General features: G+C 51.7%; 1 protein-coding gene across 1 annotated transcript in view; it reads right to left on the bottom strand.

The window, feature by feature from the left end:
• Nucleotides 1–9,787: 9,787 nt before the first annotated feature.
• Nucleotides 9,788–17,945, bottom strand: part of AGBL1 (ATP/GTP binding protein like 1) — a 235,866-nt gene continuing 227,708 nt past the window's right edge. Inside the window, exon 23 of the mRNA XM_036355828.1 lies at nt 9,788–10,843. Coding sequence (XP_036211721.1) covers nt 10,603–10,843 — 241 coding nt within the window. The 3' untranslated portion in view covers nt 9,788–10,602. The remainder of the gene's footprint in view (nt 10,844–17,945) is intronic.

Here is a 17,945-nt window from a genome sequence, read left to right as displayed (position 1 = left end):
TTTCTTTCTCATCGATGTTTCTAACTCTCTATCCCTCTCCCTTCTTCTCTGTAAAAAAATCAATAAAATATATTTAAAAAAAAATAATATTACACTCAAAGTCCCCTCATTCTGGCTTATGTCAAGTTCAAAAAATTCCCACGTGTGGTTAACCTTGGCGGTGTTTTTACGACCCGGGGACACGGTGTGAGTGCAGTGCAAGGGCTCCTGTGTGTGATATTTTTAGCCCGTGTGTGTGCCTCTTCTCTCTTCCTGGCATGGATGAAATACTTCGTAAATAAATTAAAGAAAAAACAAAACAGGTTCCTTAGCCATGGCCTGGGAGAGGATCATGGTCCCGAGTACAGCTGACAGGTATGAACACACCAACTATAAATTCCCGCCCGTCAGTGAGGAGAGAGAACCCAGCAGGCAATCGGGCGAGGTGTATGAGCAGGCGACGCATACGGGAGGGACGGTGATCGCCAATGTGCATCCAGAAGGGAGCCCCACGCGCTCACGGCCACGGAAATGCAAGTGGAAACCACGGCGAGGCCCCGTGACCACAGTCCGCGATCCCTTATCTCATCAGACTCCCTCCTGACGAGGAAGACGAATCTAAACCGAAGGACCAAACCGAAGAGCAACCTGCAAGCCGGGCCGGGGAAGGGGCGCAGTCTGCTGTGGAGACGGACTCGCAGGTGCACTAGGCCAGCGGTCGGCAAACTGCGGCTCGAGAGCCACATGCGGCTCTTTGGCCCCTTGAGTGTGGCTCTCCCACAAAATACCACGTGCGGGCGCGCACATACAGTGCGAAGTTGACTTAAAACTTTAAAGTTTACGCCGAAACCGGTTTGGCTCAGTGGGTAGAGCGTCGGCCTGCGGACTGAAAGGTCCCGGGTTCGATTCCAGTCAGGGGCATGTACCTGGGTTGCGGGCACATCTCCAGTGGGAGATATGCAGGAGGCGGCTGATCGATGTTTCTCTCTCATCGATGTTTCTAACTCTCTATCTCTCTCCCTTCCTCTCTGTAAAAAATCAATAAAATATATATATTTTTAAAAAAAGTGTGAAGTTTTGAAAAAAAAACTTTAAAGTTCATTAAGTTAATTTTAGGGAACGCTGTGGAGTGAAAGAAGATGCAGTGTCGAGGATGGAGAAAGGTGTGTGGAGATGGTTTGGACATACAGAGAGGATGAACGAAAGGAGATAGAGAAACAAGTACATAAGACGCGTGTGGATGGGAGAGTTGGAAGACGTCGACCTCAGTGAACGTACCTCCATCAGATTGAGGACGTTTTTAGCAAAGGCCAGCTTAGGAGAACCCTAATGAAGTGAATAACAACGTATCTACCTATATAGTTTCAGTTTAAAAAATGTGGCTCTCAAAGGAGATTTCAATCGCTGTACTGTTGATATTTGGCTCTGTTGACTAATGAGTTTGCCGACCACTGCCCTAGGCTACGTACACGTGTTCCCATCAGCAATGTCCCCAACAGCCGAAAGCGGAAAGGCGAAGGGTGGGGGGACCTTTTTTGCTGCCAACGACCGTCTGCATGTTTATGGCATCACCCCCAGGCCACACAAACGTATCAAGTTAAAAACCAGCCTGCTCCCTGTGGCCGAACATGTCACGGACGCACCCCGAGGCCCCGGCAGGGCCAGGCCAAATGATTCCGTGGGCCTCCCGCGGCCCGAGGGCCGGACGTTCCCCACCCCTGCAGCCAAGAGCGCAAACAAGCTATATGTCCATCAGCGCTGGTCACAGAGCAGAACACTAGGAAGCAGTGAAACAAATCGCAATGGAGACATAACCTCGGGGGGGATTAAAAAAATAAAATAAGAAAGATGACTCATAGTTGTCAATAATAGGAGACAACCGACAGTTTGCAGATCGGAGCGGCTAACAAAAGGCCAGAGAAACGGTGACGCTAAGAGGGACACGGGCTGTGGGTGCGCAATTTACAAGCGGCACCTGAATAGGAAAAGAAACAACAAAAAACTCTCAAACCAGGGACATCAACCTGAGTCCCGTGTCTCTGTGTTTAATGACGAAGAAGATCTTGAGTCGGACAAACCAGTACCCCGTGCTTTTAATTTCGTTTCGCTCGTTGTCTTTCGTTTTCAGTGCAACATAGAAAGAGCCAAGAACGAGGAGGCCTCCTATTTAATTATTTAAACTTTCTGATACGTTGTCTGCTATGTATGTTTCTGAAACTTGAAGTTCTGACCTATCTTTCAAGATGACACAATGAAAGCAGCACGAATCCCCCGCCTCCCTCCCCTCCCCCACCTTCCTACCCCCCACCCCCACAGCCCTGTCCCCAGGAACAGAGATGAATGGGCCGAGGTGGGGAAAGGAAGGGAAGAATGAGGGAGAGAGAGAGAGAGAGAGAAGGAGAGAGAGAAACATCAATGAGAGAGAATCACTGATCAGCTGCCTCCTGCACGCCCCACACTGGGGATCGAGCCTGCAACCCGGGCCTGTGCCCCGACCGGGAATCGAACCGTGACCTCCTGGTTCCTAGGTCGACGCCCAACCATTGAGCCACGCCGGCCCAGAACTCAGCCTCTTTCAGCCTCACCGCCTCCCGCCGTCGAGTGTACGGGCTGGATAAGAGGCACGCGAACTCCCTCCTGGCTCTATCGTCCTATAATTCCACAATTACTTTCATTTTGTCCTTCAGAATACCAACCACAACCGTAACTAGGCATTTAATAAACATGGTTAGATAGCATCGCATATGATTTTTTTTTTACTGCTTGTATGTCTTCCCCCGAACCATTCCTGGTGTTTAAAGCGCTCGGCTGAAGATCCCGCAAATTGTACATTTCATTTTGTTTATCTATTTAGGCAACTGAGATGCCTTCAGGGTTATGGTTATAAATGACGATATTGGCTTGTTTTTTAAGAAGCAGATAATGCCGGGAAAATGTGTCCTGATGGAATTCAAAGTGTTTCCACCCAACGTCTTCCCCCCCAACCCTCCCCACCACCGACCACACACACATACTTGGAAGTTTCAAAACATGTGTAAAATGAAAAAAACCAAGTTAGCATGGAGAGACTACAACAAACCTACAACATTAAAGCAAAGCACTATTCATGGTGCTTTTCTTTTCTTCAGTGAAAGAATGCAACACCCGGTTGCTATCCGATAATTATAAAATTAAAACAATCTCCTAAAACAGTGCCCCCCACACAACATCCTCTTTCTGTCACTGGCCATGTCCAGCCCTCCTGCCCCCGCCCTTCTCGGGCTAACCCCTTATTCTTTTATTTTTGAATATATTTTTATTGATTTCAGAGATGAAGGAAGAGGGGGAGAGAGAGAGAGAGAGAAACATCACTGATGAGAGAGAATCATGGATCGGCTGCCTCCTGCACGCCCCACACTGGGGATCGAGCCTGCAACCCAGGCATGTGCCCTGACCGGGAATCGAACCATGACCTCCTGGTTCATAGGTTGACGCCCAACCACTGAGCCGCCATGGCCGGGCTACAGTAAAACCTTGTATGAGATAACTAGAGGCCCAGTGCACGAAATTTGTGCACGGGTAGCGTCCCTAGGCCTGGCCGGCGATCAGGGCTGATCTGGCTGCCAACCAGGACCTTCCTTTGTTCTGTGCCTCCCCCTGATGGTCAGCGCACGTCATAGCGAGCGATCGAACTCTGGTCTCCCGGTCGAACTCCGGAGGGGACACTTTGCATATTAGCCTTTTGTACAGACAGAAGAGAAGATAATGTGGACAAACAAGCGGGAATTGCTGGTGCTCGATATGAATGGTGTGATAAGAAGACACGGCCCTGGCAGAGAAATGACGGATACAAGTGAGGCATCCAACCCCCACTGAAGACATCACAGCAATTAGGAGATCGTGAACGGACACGGTTCATTGTGTAATCAATGCTCGCAGGGGTTGCAGATGGGAGAACAGAGAGACGGGCGTTACGGGAGAAGATCTGTTTGGATCTGGGCGATCTGAACGGGGCCCTGAAGGGAGGGATGGAGAGAAGGATAGGTGAGCAGGTGACACCATGCCAGACAGACTTAGCAGATGATAAACCGGCCCCCCGTCCTGGACAGCTGGCTGTGGGGCTGGCTGTGTGGGGAGATGAGCCCAGAGAGGCGGCTGGGCTGGGCTAACTCACGGCGGCCTGTGAATGTCAAGCTCATGCATCATGTGGACAACTGCAAGAGACTGGCCCATCCACGTGCACCGCTCCCAGACCCGCATCGTCCTGCAGATCTCGTACCCCCTGTCCCTATTCATCATGTTTGCAGAGGTACCTGCTGTAAGAGGGAGACGGGGGGGTGAGAGATGAGCGATGGCCACCTCACCGGGTCACCTCATCACGGACGCTGGGCTCCCACGGACGCATCGCTCTGGCCACAGTCCGGCAGGCCTGTCACCATGGCTCCGCCCGGCTACGGTACCCTGGGTGGCAATGCCTCTTCGTTCTCTGCCCTTTTGTGTGTTTTTTAAATCCTCACCTGAGGATATTTTCCCGCTGATTTATAGAGAGAGTAGAAGGGAGAGGGAGAGAGAAATATCAATGTGAGAGACACACATGGATGGGTTGCCCCCTGCATGTACCCCGACCAGGGCCGGGGAACCTGCAACCAAGGTACGTGCCCTTGACCGGAATCGAACCCGGGACCCTTCAGTCTGTGGGCCGACGCGCTACCCACTGAGCAGCACCAGCTGGGGACATTTTCTGCCGTTTAATTTTTCACGTGTGTAGGCCGAGCTGCCCCCGTGAAATCGACAACGTCTCTTTTCTTGTCATCCAGCTCTTCTCCCACAGCTCCGATAATAAAAGGATTAATATTCCTCCCAAGTCCCTCAACTCTTTCCATTTCAGCGTCCGCCTTTGAAATCCTTCGCGTGGCTAATGGCGCTATTGAAGTTTCTACTCCGAACCCGCTTCTCACTCTGGAGGTTTTTGCTGTGAATCTTTTTATTTCGTTTGGCGTAATGAATGGAAATAGATTTAGATTTCCTACTTGACGGCGGTTGATATTCCGTGTCACTTAGAGGCAGGACTCGGAGTGTTGACATGTAAAATGGCAGCTATTAAATGCTGTCAGTCTTTTGCCTTCGGTTGAGTGTTTCGTTTTCATGAAAATCCCTGCGTTTTGTTGTCCTGTTATGCCTTGTGTTACCCGAACGATATTCTTTCACTGTGATTTTAATGGGTGAACACCCAGGTTAAGTCTATTACTTCGTGCATTTAAAGGCACTCCAAAATAAAATAAGAGAGTTGAAATCATGCTTATTAGCCTCTTTTTTTTGGGCTGATTTCTGATTCTGAACTAGCTGCCTTGCTGTGGATGTATTCTCATTTCCCACCTCGGACAAGATAATGTCCCATTTTCAGCCAATAGAAGATAGAAAAATTAAAAGATTATGACATTATCTGTTTTCCCTTTGTGAGTGAGCATTTTCGAATAAGCTCACAGGCAGTAATTACTGGTTTATGTTGTCACTTTTCTGTATAGGCCTGAGTACTTCACAGCACCGCCATTATTATTATTTTAATCCTCACTCTAAGATACTTTTCCATTGATTTTTTAAAAATACATTTAAATATATATATTTTTAATTGATTTCAGAGAGGAAGAGAGAGGGAGAGAGAGAGAAACATCAATGATGAGAGAGAATCGTGGATCGGCTGCCTCCTGCACGCCTCCTACTGGGGATCAAGCCCGCAGCAACTTGGGCATGTGCCTTTGACGGGAACCGAACCTGGGACCCTTCCGTCCACAGACCAACACTCTATCCACTGAGCCAAAACGGCCAGGCCTCCATTGACTTTCTTAGAGAGAGTGGAAGGGAGGGAGATAGTGAGAGAGAGACACAGATTGGTTGCCTCCAGCACAGGCCCTGACCGGGGCCGGGATTCGAACCTGCAACCCAGGTACGCATCCTTGACTGGAAATCGAACCCACAGCCTTCTGTGTAGGGGCCAATGCTCTCGGAAATCAATAAAAATATATATTTTTAAAAGTTGTGTTGAGTCGAAACCGGTTTGGCTCAGTGGATAGAGCGTCGGCCTGCGGACTGAAGGGTCCCGGGTTCGATTCCGGTCAAGGGCATGTACCTGGGTTGCGGGCACATTCCCAGTGGGGGATGTGCAGGAGGCAGCTGATCGATGTTTCTCTCTCATCGATGTTTCTAACTATCTCTCTCCCTTCCTCTCTGTAAAAAATCAATAAAATATATAAAAAAAAAAAAAAAAAAGTTGTGTTGATTGAAATCCCGGGTGTGTGGAAAGAGGTCGCCGGCTCCAAGCTGAGCGACGAGGTGGATGAGGGCAGCTGGCCTGTGGCCCAGGGACAGGAGGGAGACTGTGGGAGGACGCCCTCTTTGAACAACCAACAAAGACACAGCGACCAGCGGGCGGGTCAGCCCTGGGCAGAGGAGATGAGCCTGGGAAGGCCCCGCCCCTGCTGCCTCTCATTGGTCCCCTCCTGGCTGCACCCCACGCCCCTTTGCAAGGTCATTTTCAACCCTAGAGCCCAGCCAACCGCAGCCCCTAATTGCAGATAAAATGGATGAAGGTTCTTCCTCACCGTGTCCCCCAAGTTTTCTGGCTCAATTTACCCTCCACCCGAACCCCCAAACGTTTGTGTCTTGCTGCTCAGGGTGCCTCTCTTTCTTACTCTGTATTTTCAGCCCCGATTTCGGAAGCTTTCGTTCCGAGGGGCACTGGCACAGTACCCACTGGATCGGTCCGGGCTCTGAGAAGCTGACTGTGCAGGCCTGGCCCCCGGCCCTCGGGGGACAGAGCGCCAGTGTGAGCCACCTCACGCCGGCCAGCCGACCGGCCCTGGGCCTGGCGTCGTTCCTCACGGGCTGGCCAGCACGCACGGCGCCCACGAAGATCAGAAATAGCAGCAACCTCACATTTCATCCGGCTCGGAGAAATGAAGGCCGTCCCCAAAGTCGTCCACGAACGTCCCAGGACCAGAGGGACCCGTAACTCCTCGGCGGATGCCCACTCCTGTGGACAGGAAGCGGCTCAGGGAACACACGCATCATCTCCTACATGTCAAGCGGGGTCCCCGGCCCCGTGGCCGTCCGTACGCGTTTTTTTCCGGGTTCCGAATCGCACTTACGCACGAGAAACACACACAAAAGCTTTGAACATCACAGAGCTCCTCTCTCGGTCCCCACGCACCCTTTGTTTTCTGTGAGAAATACAAGAACAGCCCTGGCCGGCGTGGCTCTGTGGACAGAGCGTCAGCCTGCGGACTGAAGGGTCCTGGGTTCGATTCAGTTCAAGGGCACATGCCCGGGGTTGTGGGCTCGATCCCCAGTGTGGGGCGTGCAGGAGGGAGCCGATCCATGATTCTTTCTAATCACTCATGTGTCTATCTCTCTCCCTTCTTCTCTGAAATAATTTGTGTTTTTTTTTCAAAAAGAAAGAAATACAAGATTTTTTTTAAATTTCTTTTTTGCAGAGAGTCGAGCTCAACGAGCTGGTGAGCTGGTGCCTCCGCGGACTGGCCGGTCAGCGTAGCAGAAGGGGCGCGCTTCAGGGCCCAGGACAATGGTCCCTTTGACTGGGAATCGCCGAGCCAGAGTCGCAAGTGTGCAAAGAACAAACAAGGCCCGAGTCCATCCCCAGTCGTGCCCCACTCGGCTGGATCCGCGTCAATGCATTTCCGCTCCTCTGGGCAGCAGGGCGGGCTGCCTAATGATGGAGGCCCGGGGTGCATGCTAATGGGGACGGGGCAGTCCGGGACCTGGAACCAAGGCCCTTGTCTGACCTCTACAGGCCGTTTGGAGGAAAAAAAAGAAAAGAAAAAAAAGAAGGCGCTTCTGGAAAATTACAGAGCAGGGGGGCACGGCAGCGCAGACAGGGGGCTGAGGGAGAGGGATGCTTCCCGGATGCCCGCTTGCTGCTCTGAGTGTGCGGGCACGGGTGTGCCCTACTTTCCCGCCGCTCCACCATCCGTGTTTAACAGGTTACTGCGGCAACGGGCGGGAGGTCATTCTCAGGAGGCCTTCGGAGCGGAAATGAAGATCTCCGTCCTGCAGCACGTAGCGCGTAAAACCCCACCGTGTTCTGGGCACAGGGCTGTGCCCTCAGGACACAGAGTGAACAAAAGCGTATTGTTGTCCAAGAACGGACAGTCTGATGGTGGCAGGGGGGTGGTGGGTGGGAGATGGGGTGTGGGGACAGGGACAATGTCCCCAGGCAATGCCATGCAACAAAACCTAACCACCGGCAGGGTTTTCTACAAGATGCTGTGGCGACTCGGGGTCAAATCCCGGAAGACTGCCTGGAGGAGGACGCCCTTCCTCACAACGAGCACGGAAGGAGGCACAGTGGTGGAGGCAAGGGAGCAAAAGAGCGGCAACGGCACCTGGCTTGCCTTGGCAACAATCTCCGCGTGAGCCTGAGACCCAAGCGTCAGGCTCTTGGCCAATGTTCTCGCGGCTCAGAGCCTTTTACGAGAGCCCCAGAGGAAACCGTGGCACAGGCTGGCATTCCCGGGCTCTGAACGCCAGGCTGGCCCAGTGCCCATGCAGACGTGAGCCCTCGGTCCAGAGCGCCTCGATGCAGGCTGCTCCCAGGAGAGGCTCTTGCACGCTCGGTCCCTCTCCTCTCAGAGCTTTATGTAAACACCTGCACAGAGCAGGCAAGGACTGGGCCACCCTGCTCCCAGGCGGGCTGGTCTCCCGCGGGGAGATTCTCCCGTGGCAGCCCCCAGCTCGCGAGGCCGGATGCGCTCTCACCGAAACCAACTTCCCTTCTGCACCTCCCGCCCACGGCCGGTGGGAAAGGGAGGGATTTAAGGGAACTGTGTGGGCTTGCAGTCACACCCTGGGTGCCCAGGTGGGAGGCTGGGAAGAAGATGCGCTTTGGAGCTCTTTGCACCTGTCAGGGTGCAGAGACAGGGAGCAAGGTAAGAGCAGGCCCGTGGCTGTGCGCACACATGAAGCATGCCACGGGGGGGGGGTACCAGCCGTGCACCAGGGCACAGAGGAGAGGTGAGGTGACCAGGCTGGGCGACTAGGGAAGGTCTGACCGAAGAAAGGTGATATGTGAACTGTGTCTTGGGACGCCCAGGTGATGCTATGGGAGACCCTCTCGGAGACAGGAAAACATGGGAGGCTTGAAAAATCAAAGAGGCCGTTGAGGTAGCTGTGTGGCTCAGGAATGGTGTGCGTGTGCGCGCACATGTATGTGTGTGCGCCCATGTATGTATGTACACATGTATGTGCACACGTGTGTGTGTGTTGCTTCATCCGATCGATGTTGATCTTTCCATTTCAACTCCTGCCATACGCCTTGCTCCACATACAAACACATCTTTTAAACCCATCCACAAAATATGTTATTCCAAGCTCTAACCCCACCTCAGGGCCTTTGCAGAAACTCTTCCTAGTTCTTAGCATGGTTTTGTTTTTTTTAAATATGTTTTTATTGATGTCAGAGAGGAAGGGAGAGGGAGAGAGAGAAACATCAATGATGCGAGAGAATCATCGATCGGCTGCCTCCTGCACGCCCCATACTGGGAATCGAACCCGCAACCTGAGCATGTGCCCTGACCGGGAATCGAACTGTGACCTCCTGGTTCATAGGTTGATGCTCAACCACTGAGCCACACTGGCCGGGCTTGCTTTTCTTTTTACCAGAAATCTCCTGCGTGTCCTTCCAGAATCGCCTTATCTTATCATCTCCTATTGGTCGGCTTCCCCTGCCCTCCCCATTACATTAGGTGACCCCGTTTTCTCCTCTATCTAGCTCCATCATGGCAGGTGCGGCTAAATTACAATAAAACGGGGGTTATTTTGTTCGTCTCTCTGTCTGAACTGTGAGCGACTTGAGGACACAGAGTGGGTCTCTTCTCTCTGCGACTGGGGAACGCAGGGAAGGGCCTGGCAGGTGCAGGTGCAGCACATCAATGTGTTACGTCGACGAATCAGGAAACAGTCCGCGTTCCTGCTGCTCCCGGACACGCCCCCCGGACAGCCACCTGCCCGGGTCACTTCCTCTCAGAAACACACTCCATGATGAGAAGGCGACACCACAGACGGCTGGGAGCGGAGACACACGCTGGCGACCTCGAGTCCGCACGACTTCTCTCCCTCCCAGAACGCATGTTTCCACAAAATTACCTTCTCGACCTCGTGACCGGTGAAACGCTGGCCGTGGTGCGCTCTTCGCGCTGTGAGAGCAGAAACGCTGCAGGCGGGACACGCCTGCATGCATGGACTGGAACCGGGTCCGTCACTCCCCTCACAGCTGTGTGTGTGTCGCGGAGGAAGTCTGAATGCCGTCCTGCGGACGACGGATGTGGGATTCCCGGACCAGAGCAGAGCCATGTGGGAAAGCGCTGGACGCAGAAGGTGCAGCAGGCATGATGACTGCACGCACACCGGGCTCCTGGGTCGCGTGTCCGCGTGAGGACATGCAGAAGGGCGTCATGACAGAGTACCACTGGCCTCGGCGCTTCGTGCAACGGGACTAAATCTAGAAATAGGGCTGCGGGGCTCACAGGGGCTGGCTTTGGCACCCACATTGTGTGCGCGTCCGACGGCGAAGAAATAACACAGCTGCTCGTCCAATGGTTGCAGTCACGGAGCTCGCCATGAACCTGGGGGCTATGGGCTGTCTCTTCTTCCCAGTTCCAGCCCTTCTTCCTCCTCCTCCTGCTCCTGCTCCTCCTCCTCCTCCTCCTCCCCCTCATCTTGGTCCTGCAGGGAGGCCCACTCCCGGATCTGCCGGTCCAGCTCAGAGCAGCTCCCCTCCCGGTCGGAGCTGCTGTCGGGACCGTAGTCGATCTCCTCCAAGCACGGGGGCTCGTCATCCAGTTCCACGGTGCCGCCGCCGCCGCTGCTGCATCTGCGCGGGTCCCCGGGCCACGTGGATGAGAAAGGAAGGAGGAGAAGGAAGGGAAGGAAAAGGGAAGGAGACGTACAGAGGGGAGGAGGCACAGAGACGGGGAAAGGGAGAGAGGAAGAGGAAAGAGAAGTTACCCACAGGAAGGAACACGTAAAAAGAAGTCAGACAGAAGCAAAGAGTGGGCCTTGTCTCCTCTGGGCATGAAACCCCAGCATCCCCGTGCCTGGAATGGGCGCCTCTCAGAGCACCCGGGTGTCGCCCGCTCCCTGGGGACAGAGGGAGGAAACCACACAGAACCGAAGCCGCCTCCTTCCTGAGCCGGCGGACTCTGCGGTCACGCGGTTCCCAGGCTCAGGGCGTGGACACGATCTTCAGGATCCTCTGGGCTCCACGTGAGCGACCAGAGGTGGATGCGATGGCTCGTCCGGGATTGGCGTGTTCACTTCCAGGACACGGAGGGACTGGACGGGGGGTAGGCAGGACTCAAAACCCGCCCATCTCGCATTCCAACCGCATGAGTCCTATGGCATAGCTCCCCTTCCTCACGATGAATGGCTTATTGGGATGAGAACATGAGTCCGGGTTGAAATGCACAAACCAGAGAGCAAGTAGAGAAATAGCATCTGGACTGTGTTTGTGTCTCCCTGCCCCCGCATCTCTCCTGTCAACCGTCAGTTTATTCACAACCTAGAGGCCCGGTGCATGAAATTCACGCACTTGTAGGGTCCGTAGGCCTGGCTGGTGATGAGGGCTGATCGGGGCCTCCCTTCCCTAGCTGCTGGCTGCCAGCCGGGACCTTCCTTCATTCTGCACAACCCCCTGGTGGTCAGCGCACGTCATAGCGAGCGATCGGTCTCCCGGTCGAACTCCCGCGGGGACAATTTGCATATTAGGCTTTTATATACAAAGATGGGACACCCAGTGAGAGACCTAAGGGGGCGACAGCAACAGAAAACAAATATTGACCGTACAATGTGGACGAAGGGAATTTCCTCCCAGGACCTGCTGTTATCGCCTTCATTTGCACGCGGCACCTTCTTTCCCGAGGACTTTCTCGTCCCTCCCTATTTAGGACTCAACCAATGAGGGTTCACCGCGTGCTGGGCTCCACGCCGTGATGTGTAGAGGGCAAGCGCTTCATCAACCGGACAGAGCTGCTCAGACACCTGCCGCGCCATAAACAACGAAAACGGGTAACCCACGGGGTGGTCGCACATCTGCTCGGAAAATGAACCAGGGGCCACGTCTTCACTACCTACTGACGGGCCGGAGCTGCCTGCATGCCGCCCGGGCGCCTGGTGCCCTAAACTGTCGGTCCTGGGGGATGCTTGTGCCTGAACAGAGCGCCGACTTATGAACCAGGAGGTCACAGTTCAATTCCCAGTCAGGGCACACGCCCGTGTTGCGAGCTCGATCCCCAGTAAGAGGCGTGCAGGAGGCAGCGATCCATGATTCTCTCTCGTCATTGATGTTTCTGTCTCTCCTTTCCTCTCTGAAATCAATGAAAATATATTTTTTTAAAAAAATGTCTACTCTCCCCATTGCTACTTTTCAACACAGTACTGGAAGTTCTAGCCAGCATAACAAGGCAGGGAGAGACTATAAAAGACATGTAGATAGGAAAGCAAAAGATAAAATGATCTCTATTGAAGAACGTACAAGAACAACAATAAAAAGTTTTTAAAAAATAACTCTAGAACTATAAGAGAGCTCAGTGAGGTCACAGGTTACCAGATTAACGTAGGAACATCAATTGTACTTGTAACAATAGCATGTTAAAATCAGTAAACATTTATAATCAGTTTTAAAAAAAAAGAGAGATACTTAGGTGTCAATAGAACAAAACAGGTACCGCACTTGTATGCTAAAGAATATATATAAAATCTGTGGATAAGAATCAAAGAAGGTTTAAATAAGTGGAGAAACATCGCTGGCCTAGAGGACTCAACACTGTAAAGATGTCAATTCCCCCCAAACGGCTACACACATTTTACACAATTCTCAGTGAGGTTCCAAACAGATTTCTGTGGATTCAGACAAGATGACCCTACGATGCCTATGGAAATGGCGGAAGAACTAAAAATACCTAAAATAGTTTTGGGAATGAGGACAGAGTGGGAGGACTCACTTTAGTCCATTTCAAGACGGAGTATATCGCTACAGTCAGCAAAACGGCACGGAGCTGGCCCGGGTGTAGACAGGTAGATCGATAACACGAAACAGAGGACCCAGAAACAGATTCACGCGAGCAAAACCAACTGGTTTTGTGACAAAAGTACGGACACAACGCAACCGCTAGGGAAGTTGGGGGGGAGGTGAAGAGAGGGGACAAACATACTCATCAGGGCACCAGGTATCACGTGAGCACAGTAGGACCGCAGGTTCGGTTTCCAGGGCGCCAACAGCTTGTTCACATGAAATGTCTTCATGTGAAGGAGGATGGAAGAAAGCGAACAAATCGCGATTCCCCAGCCTTCTATCAGCCAGCACAGCAGCGCGGAGAAGATAAATACTACATTGCCAAGCAAACAAGGCTTGTTTGTTGGTATTCGGCCCATTCTCATCCATTCATTCATTCATCCATTCATTCATCCATTCCTTCATTATTCATTCAAATTATTTAGTTTTCAACTAGTTAGTCAGCACCTAAATCCAAGGAAAAAAATAAGAAGAGCACATCTTTAAAGCTCAGCAAGGCGATTAAAAATTATGGAAACCATAATCACAGGTAAGCAACAAGAATTAGGATAGAAACTACTAAAAAAAAAAGGGGTGGAGGGGTGGGAGAAAAGGGGATGGACGTACAAAAATAATAATAACAAACGTCTGGTAGCGAGTGTCTCCGGCGAGGGGTTGGGTTGCCGAGGATCCTGCCACCACTGAGCACATCATCTTATTTCCTTTGAGCAAAATTGCGCGCAAGTCTAGCAAAACGCAAACAAAACGGCCCTATCGCTCCGGCCCACCCCGCCCTTCTGAACGGAAAAGTGTGCGTCCTCCTCTTTAGAATCTTTCGAGAGCGGCAGCAGGCTCCTCGCCTTTCCGTCCTTTGTTCCAGCGACGTCCTTCGACAGGTTACGTATTTTTGTCGAACAGCAATGCCCGAGGTAATAGCAATTCTATGCGTGTTGGCCTCTACTGGTTTGAAGACGGATAGCGGCACTGCCCTTACGCCCAGAGCAGAGAGGACTCTCTGCCAGGTAGTCATCTTATTACGTTTATTCATCCCAGGGAATCCCCATCCTCATAAAGAACCTTACTCTGCCCGGTGGTGTGGCTCAGTGGTTGAGCATCGACCTATGAACCAGGAGGTCACGGTTCAATTCCCAGTCGGGGCACATGCCCGGGTTGCGGGCTCCATCCCCAGTAGGGGGCGTGCAGGAGGCAGCCGATCCATGATTTTCTCTCTCATCGTTGATGTTTCTCTCTCTCTCTCCCTCTCCTTTCCTCTTTGAAATCAATAAAAATGTTTTTAAAAAAATAAGTAATACTATGCAGAAATCAAACTATGCTTCCATCAACAGGGTGACTCCTGATACTCAGCTGTGGGAAATGCACGGGGAAAACACTGAAAATTGGTTTCGATTCTCCCTGTTCACCTGACTGCTCGATATCCTGTAGACACACATTCAGAGGTCGCCTTCCCTGAGTTTCCTCTGTGAAATGGGCACGTTACTAGCTTTGTTCTTGAAACGACGTGAAGGAGAACTGATGTCATTGCACATCACGAGGCAAATGAACACACATGAATTTCTACGCCCCTGGCCTCCCCACAGCGTTGGGAATGAGGCTTGAAAACACTGTGATCCCGGCCAGTTCATCCTCCTCCTCCGCCTCAGAGACAAACCCCTAGGCTCGGCTCTCTAACAGTCTCTCAGCAAAGCCCTTAAGGAGCCTCCATCCCTCGCAATGCCTCCAAGCCAGCCGGTACAGCGATTTGCAGCTTTATGATGTGATAAATACAATTTCTTTGTGTTGATTTTTTTTTCATTTGCATATTTATTGAGATATGACGATCTCAATTAGTTCTGCTTTTTTTGTTTTGTTTGTTTTCTTGGTTGGGGAACGACACGACGGCGTCCTACAGTGTAAAATAATTCTGCCTGCTAACAGGCTGAACAAAACCCAGCCTGCGGCATACCTTGTCGGTGCCGATTAAAATGCAGCGTTAGCCTGGCCGGTGTGGCTCAGTGGTTGAACGTTGACCTAGGAACCAGGAGGTCACGGTTCGATTCCCGGTCGGGGCACAGGCCCGGGTTGCGGGCTCGATCCCCAGTGTGGGGCGTGCAGGAGGCAGCCGATCCGTGATTCTCTCATCACTGATGTTTCTATCTCTCTCTCTTCCTCTCCCTTCCTCTCTGAAATCAATAAAAATGTATTAAAAGAATTTTTAAAAAATTAAATAACCAGTTTTCAGAGCAATGAATTTTCATTTCAGCTTCAGGGAGAGAACAGGATGAGAACACAGCGCCATATACCCCAGCACCAACCACTGCATCTGGGGTAGAAAACACGGTTTTGTAGGTGTCCTGGTCCATTTGGGCTAAAAGGAATGCATGTATGCATCTCTCTAGGTCATCGCTGTGGTCGCACGCATTTTTCCGGACAATGAAGTGCCATGAGAGTCGGGCAGCGTGGCCACTGGTAATGCGAGGACCATAAACATCACTGGGAGGAATCGCTGGATCAATGGAAAGAGAAGGAAGTAGATAGGTTTCTCAGATTTGATAGGATGTCGCAATCCTTTTTTGCCAAGTAGATAAATGACCTACCCATGAAGTTTGAAGAGGGAGGAGATGCACAGGGGGGACTCCCAGGTCAGACCAGCCAACCCCTGAATAACCACGTCTTTTTGTTGTTGTTGTTAATTCTCACCCAAGGATATTTTTCCACTGATTTTTAGAGAGAATGGAAGAGAGAGGGAAAGACAGAGAGAAACATCGATGTGAGAGAAACATGTTGATTGGTTGCCTCCTGCAGGCGCCCAACCAGGGACAGGGCCCGGGCTGGGGAGGAGCCTGCAGCCGATGTACATGCTCTTGATGGAAATCGAACCCGGGACCCTCCGGTCTGCAGGCCGGCGCTCTATCCACTGAGCCAAACCGGCCAGGGTAAAACCAAGTCTTTGTGTGTGTGTGTGTGTGAGTGAGAGAGAGAAGCTGGTGGGACCTCCTGAGGGAGGTGAGCCGAACCCCAAAGATGCCGATTTTAATTTATTTCCACATTCCATTCCACAGGAATTCAATTAACCGGGTATTAGTGGATAGGATCAATGTTATACACGTGACTACTGACCTTCTGGGAAGTACTGTGGTTTGAGCCGTTAACTGGGCACAGCGTGAATGACTGAAAACAAGCTGTAAGTTTAAGGGCACAACGGTGTTTGCTGTTAAATGTGAAAATAGTAACTCAAGAGAAGACAGGCCCTGAGGCTCATCACCGACTGTGACGGGACGCGAGAGACTGCGAAGAACCTGTCAGGAACGGGTCAGAAGGTTTGTCACAAGGAGTCAGACTCTAGGAGGCGCTGTGATAACGTCTTACAGGCATCTTCATAAAGCATAGCATGCAATCCTATCTAATAAAAGGCTAGCATGCAAATTGTCCCCCCGGGCGGGAGTTAGACGTGCGCTGACCACCAGGGGGCAGCACGGTACATGGTAGGGGTCGGCAGCGGGCGGCAGTGGAGGCACTGCTGGCCCCGGTGGGCCCTGATGATAGTGGGACCGCGGCAGGATGGTGGAGCAGGTGAGTGGGCGGTGCCAAGGCAAGGTGGGTGCAAGCGGGGGCCCTGATCGCCCTGCCGATTGCCCCAAAGACAATAGTGTGGGGGGGGAGGCTGGTGAGCAGGCGGTGCCAGGCCAAGGCAGGTGCAAGCAGGCGGCCCCAATCGTCCTGCCAGTCGCCCCACAGATCGGCCCTGATTGCCCGCCAGACCTAGGGACCCTACCCGTGCACGAATTTCGTGCACTGGGCCTCCTGTAAATTATACTAAACTTTAAAATGATGTATAATACACCACCTATTTTGGCCAAAAGCAAGAGCAAATAAATATCAACAGCAAAACCTCGATACTGTACTTGCAAGAATTATCACGGAGCTCAGATTATCTAAGTAAGGTGAATTGACAAATTACATACATTAAGTTATGTTTGCAATTATTAGCGTATCTTTAAAAAGCTTTAATGTACATGAAAGCAGCATTGCAATACATGTGTTAGCACCATCTGGTAGCATCTATTAGGAAATATATATATATACACACATATATATTTATATTTATATACATATGTGTATATATATATATATATATATGTATATATATATATATTTTTTTTTTTCAGAGAGGAAAAGGAGAGAGAGAGACAGAAACACCCATGATGAGAGAGAATCATGGATCGGCTGCCTCCCGCACGCCCCGCACTGGGGATCGAGCCCACAACCCGGGCATGTGCCCTGACCGGGAATCGAACCGTGACCTCCTGGTTCATAAGTCGACGCTCAACCACTGAGCCACGCCGGCCGGGCTCTTAGGAAGTAGGAAGTTCTAAGCATTTACTAATCACAGTAACCTACAGCGATCACAATGCAATGTATCTACGAGATCTAAAGACTTACTGACAAGCACTCCCCAAGATACCTTAAATAAACCACCTCCCTTCACTCAATGGCACGCCTTCACACTTTGTTCTTAACTTTTGATTTTAAAACGGAACTGGCCTCTCCCGGCTCCGCTTCCCCATTCACCGAGGCGGCCTAAATCCCAGGCTCACTAAAGCTCCGAGAATTACGCACTCATCGAACCCATCCACTCGTTCAATAAACGGGCATCGATCGCCTCTGGCTCATTTCTCGAGTGACTCACGCAGAAGGAAAGAGGGAAAGAAACGGCCTTCCGCCCGCCTTTGGAGGCTGGGACTCTCGCCGGGGAAGGGGTCCTGGGACAAGAGCGGGGGACAGGCTTGCCCGACACCCAAAACCGCTTGTCACTGAATGTTCTAGACACGGGGCAAGCAGTGCATGTTGGGGAAACTCGGCCGACGGAAGAAGTAACTTGTGCGAAGGGAGGCAGGGAAGGTGTCCCCAGAGGAGGGACATAGGA

This window comes from Myotis myotis, unplaced genomic scaffold, assembly GCF_014108235.1.
Source record: "Myotis myotis isolate mMyoMyo1 unplaced genomic scaffold, mMyoMyo1.p scaffold_m19_p_23, whole genome shotgun sequence".
Taxonomy (NCBI): Eukaryota; Metazoa; Chordata; class Mammalia; order Chiroptera; family Vespertilionidae; genus Myotis; species Myotis myotis.
Note: the sequence above shows the minus strand (reverse complement) of the source record. Positions and strands in the feature narration are given on the sequence as shown.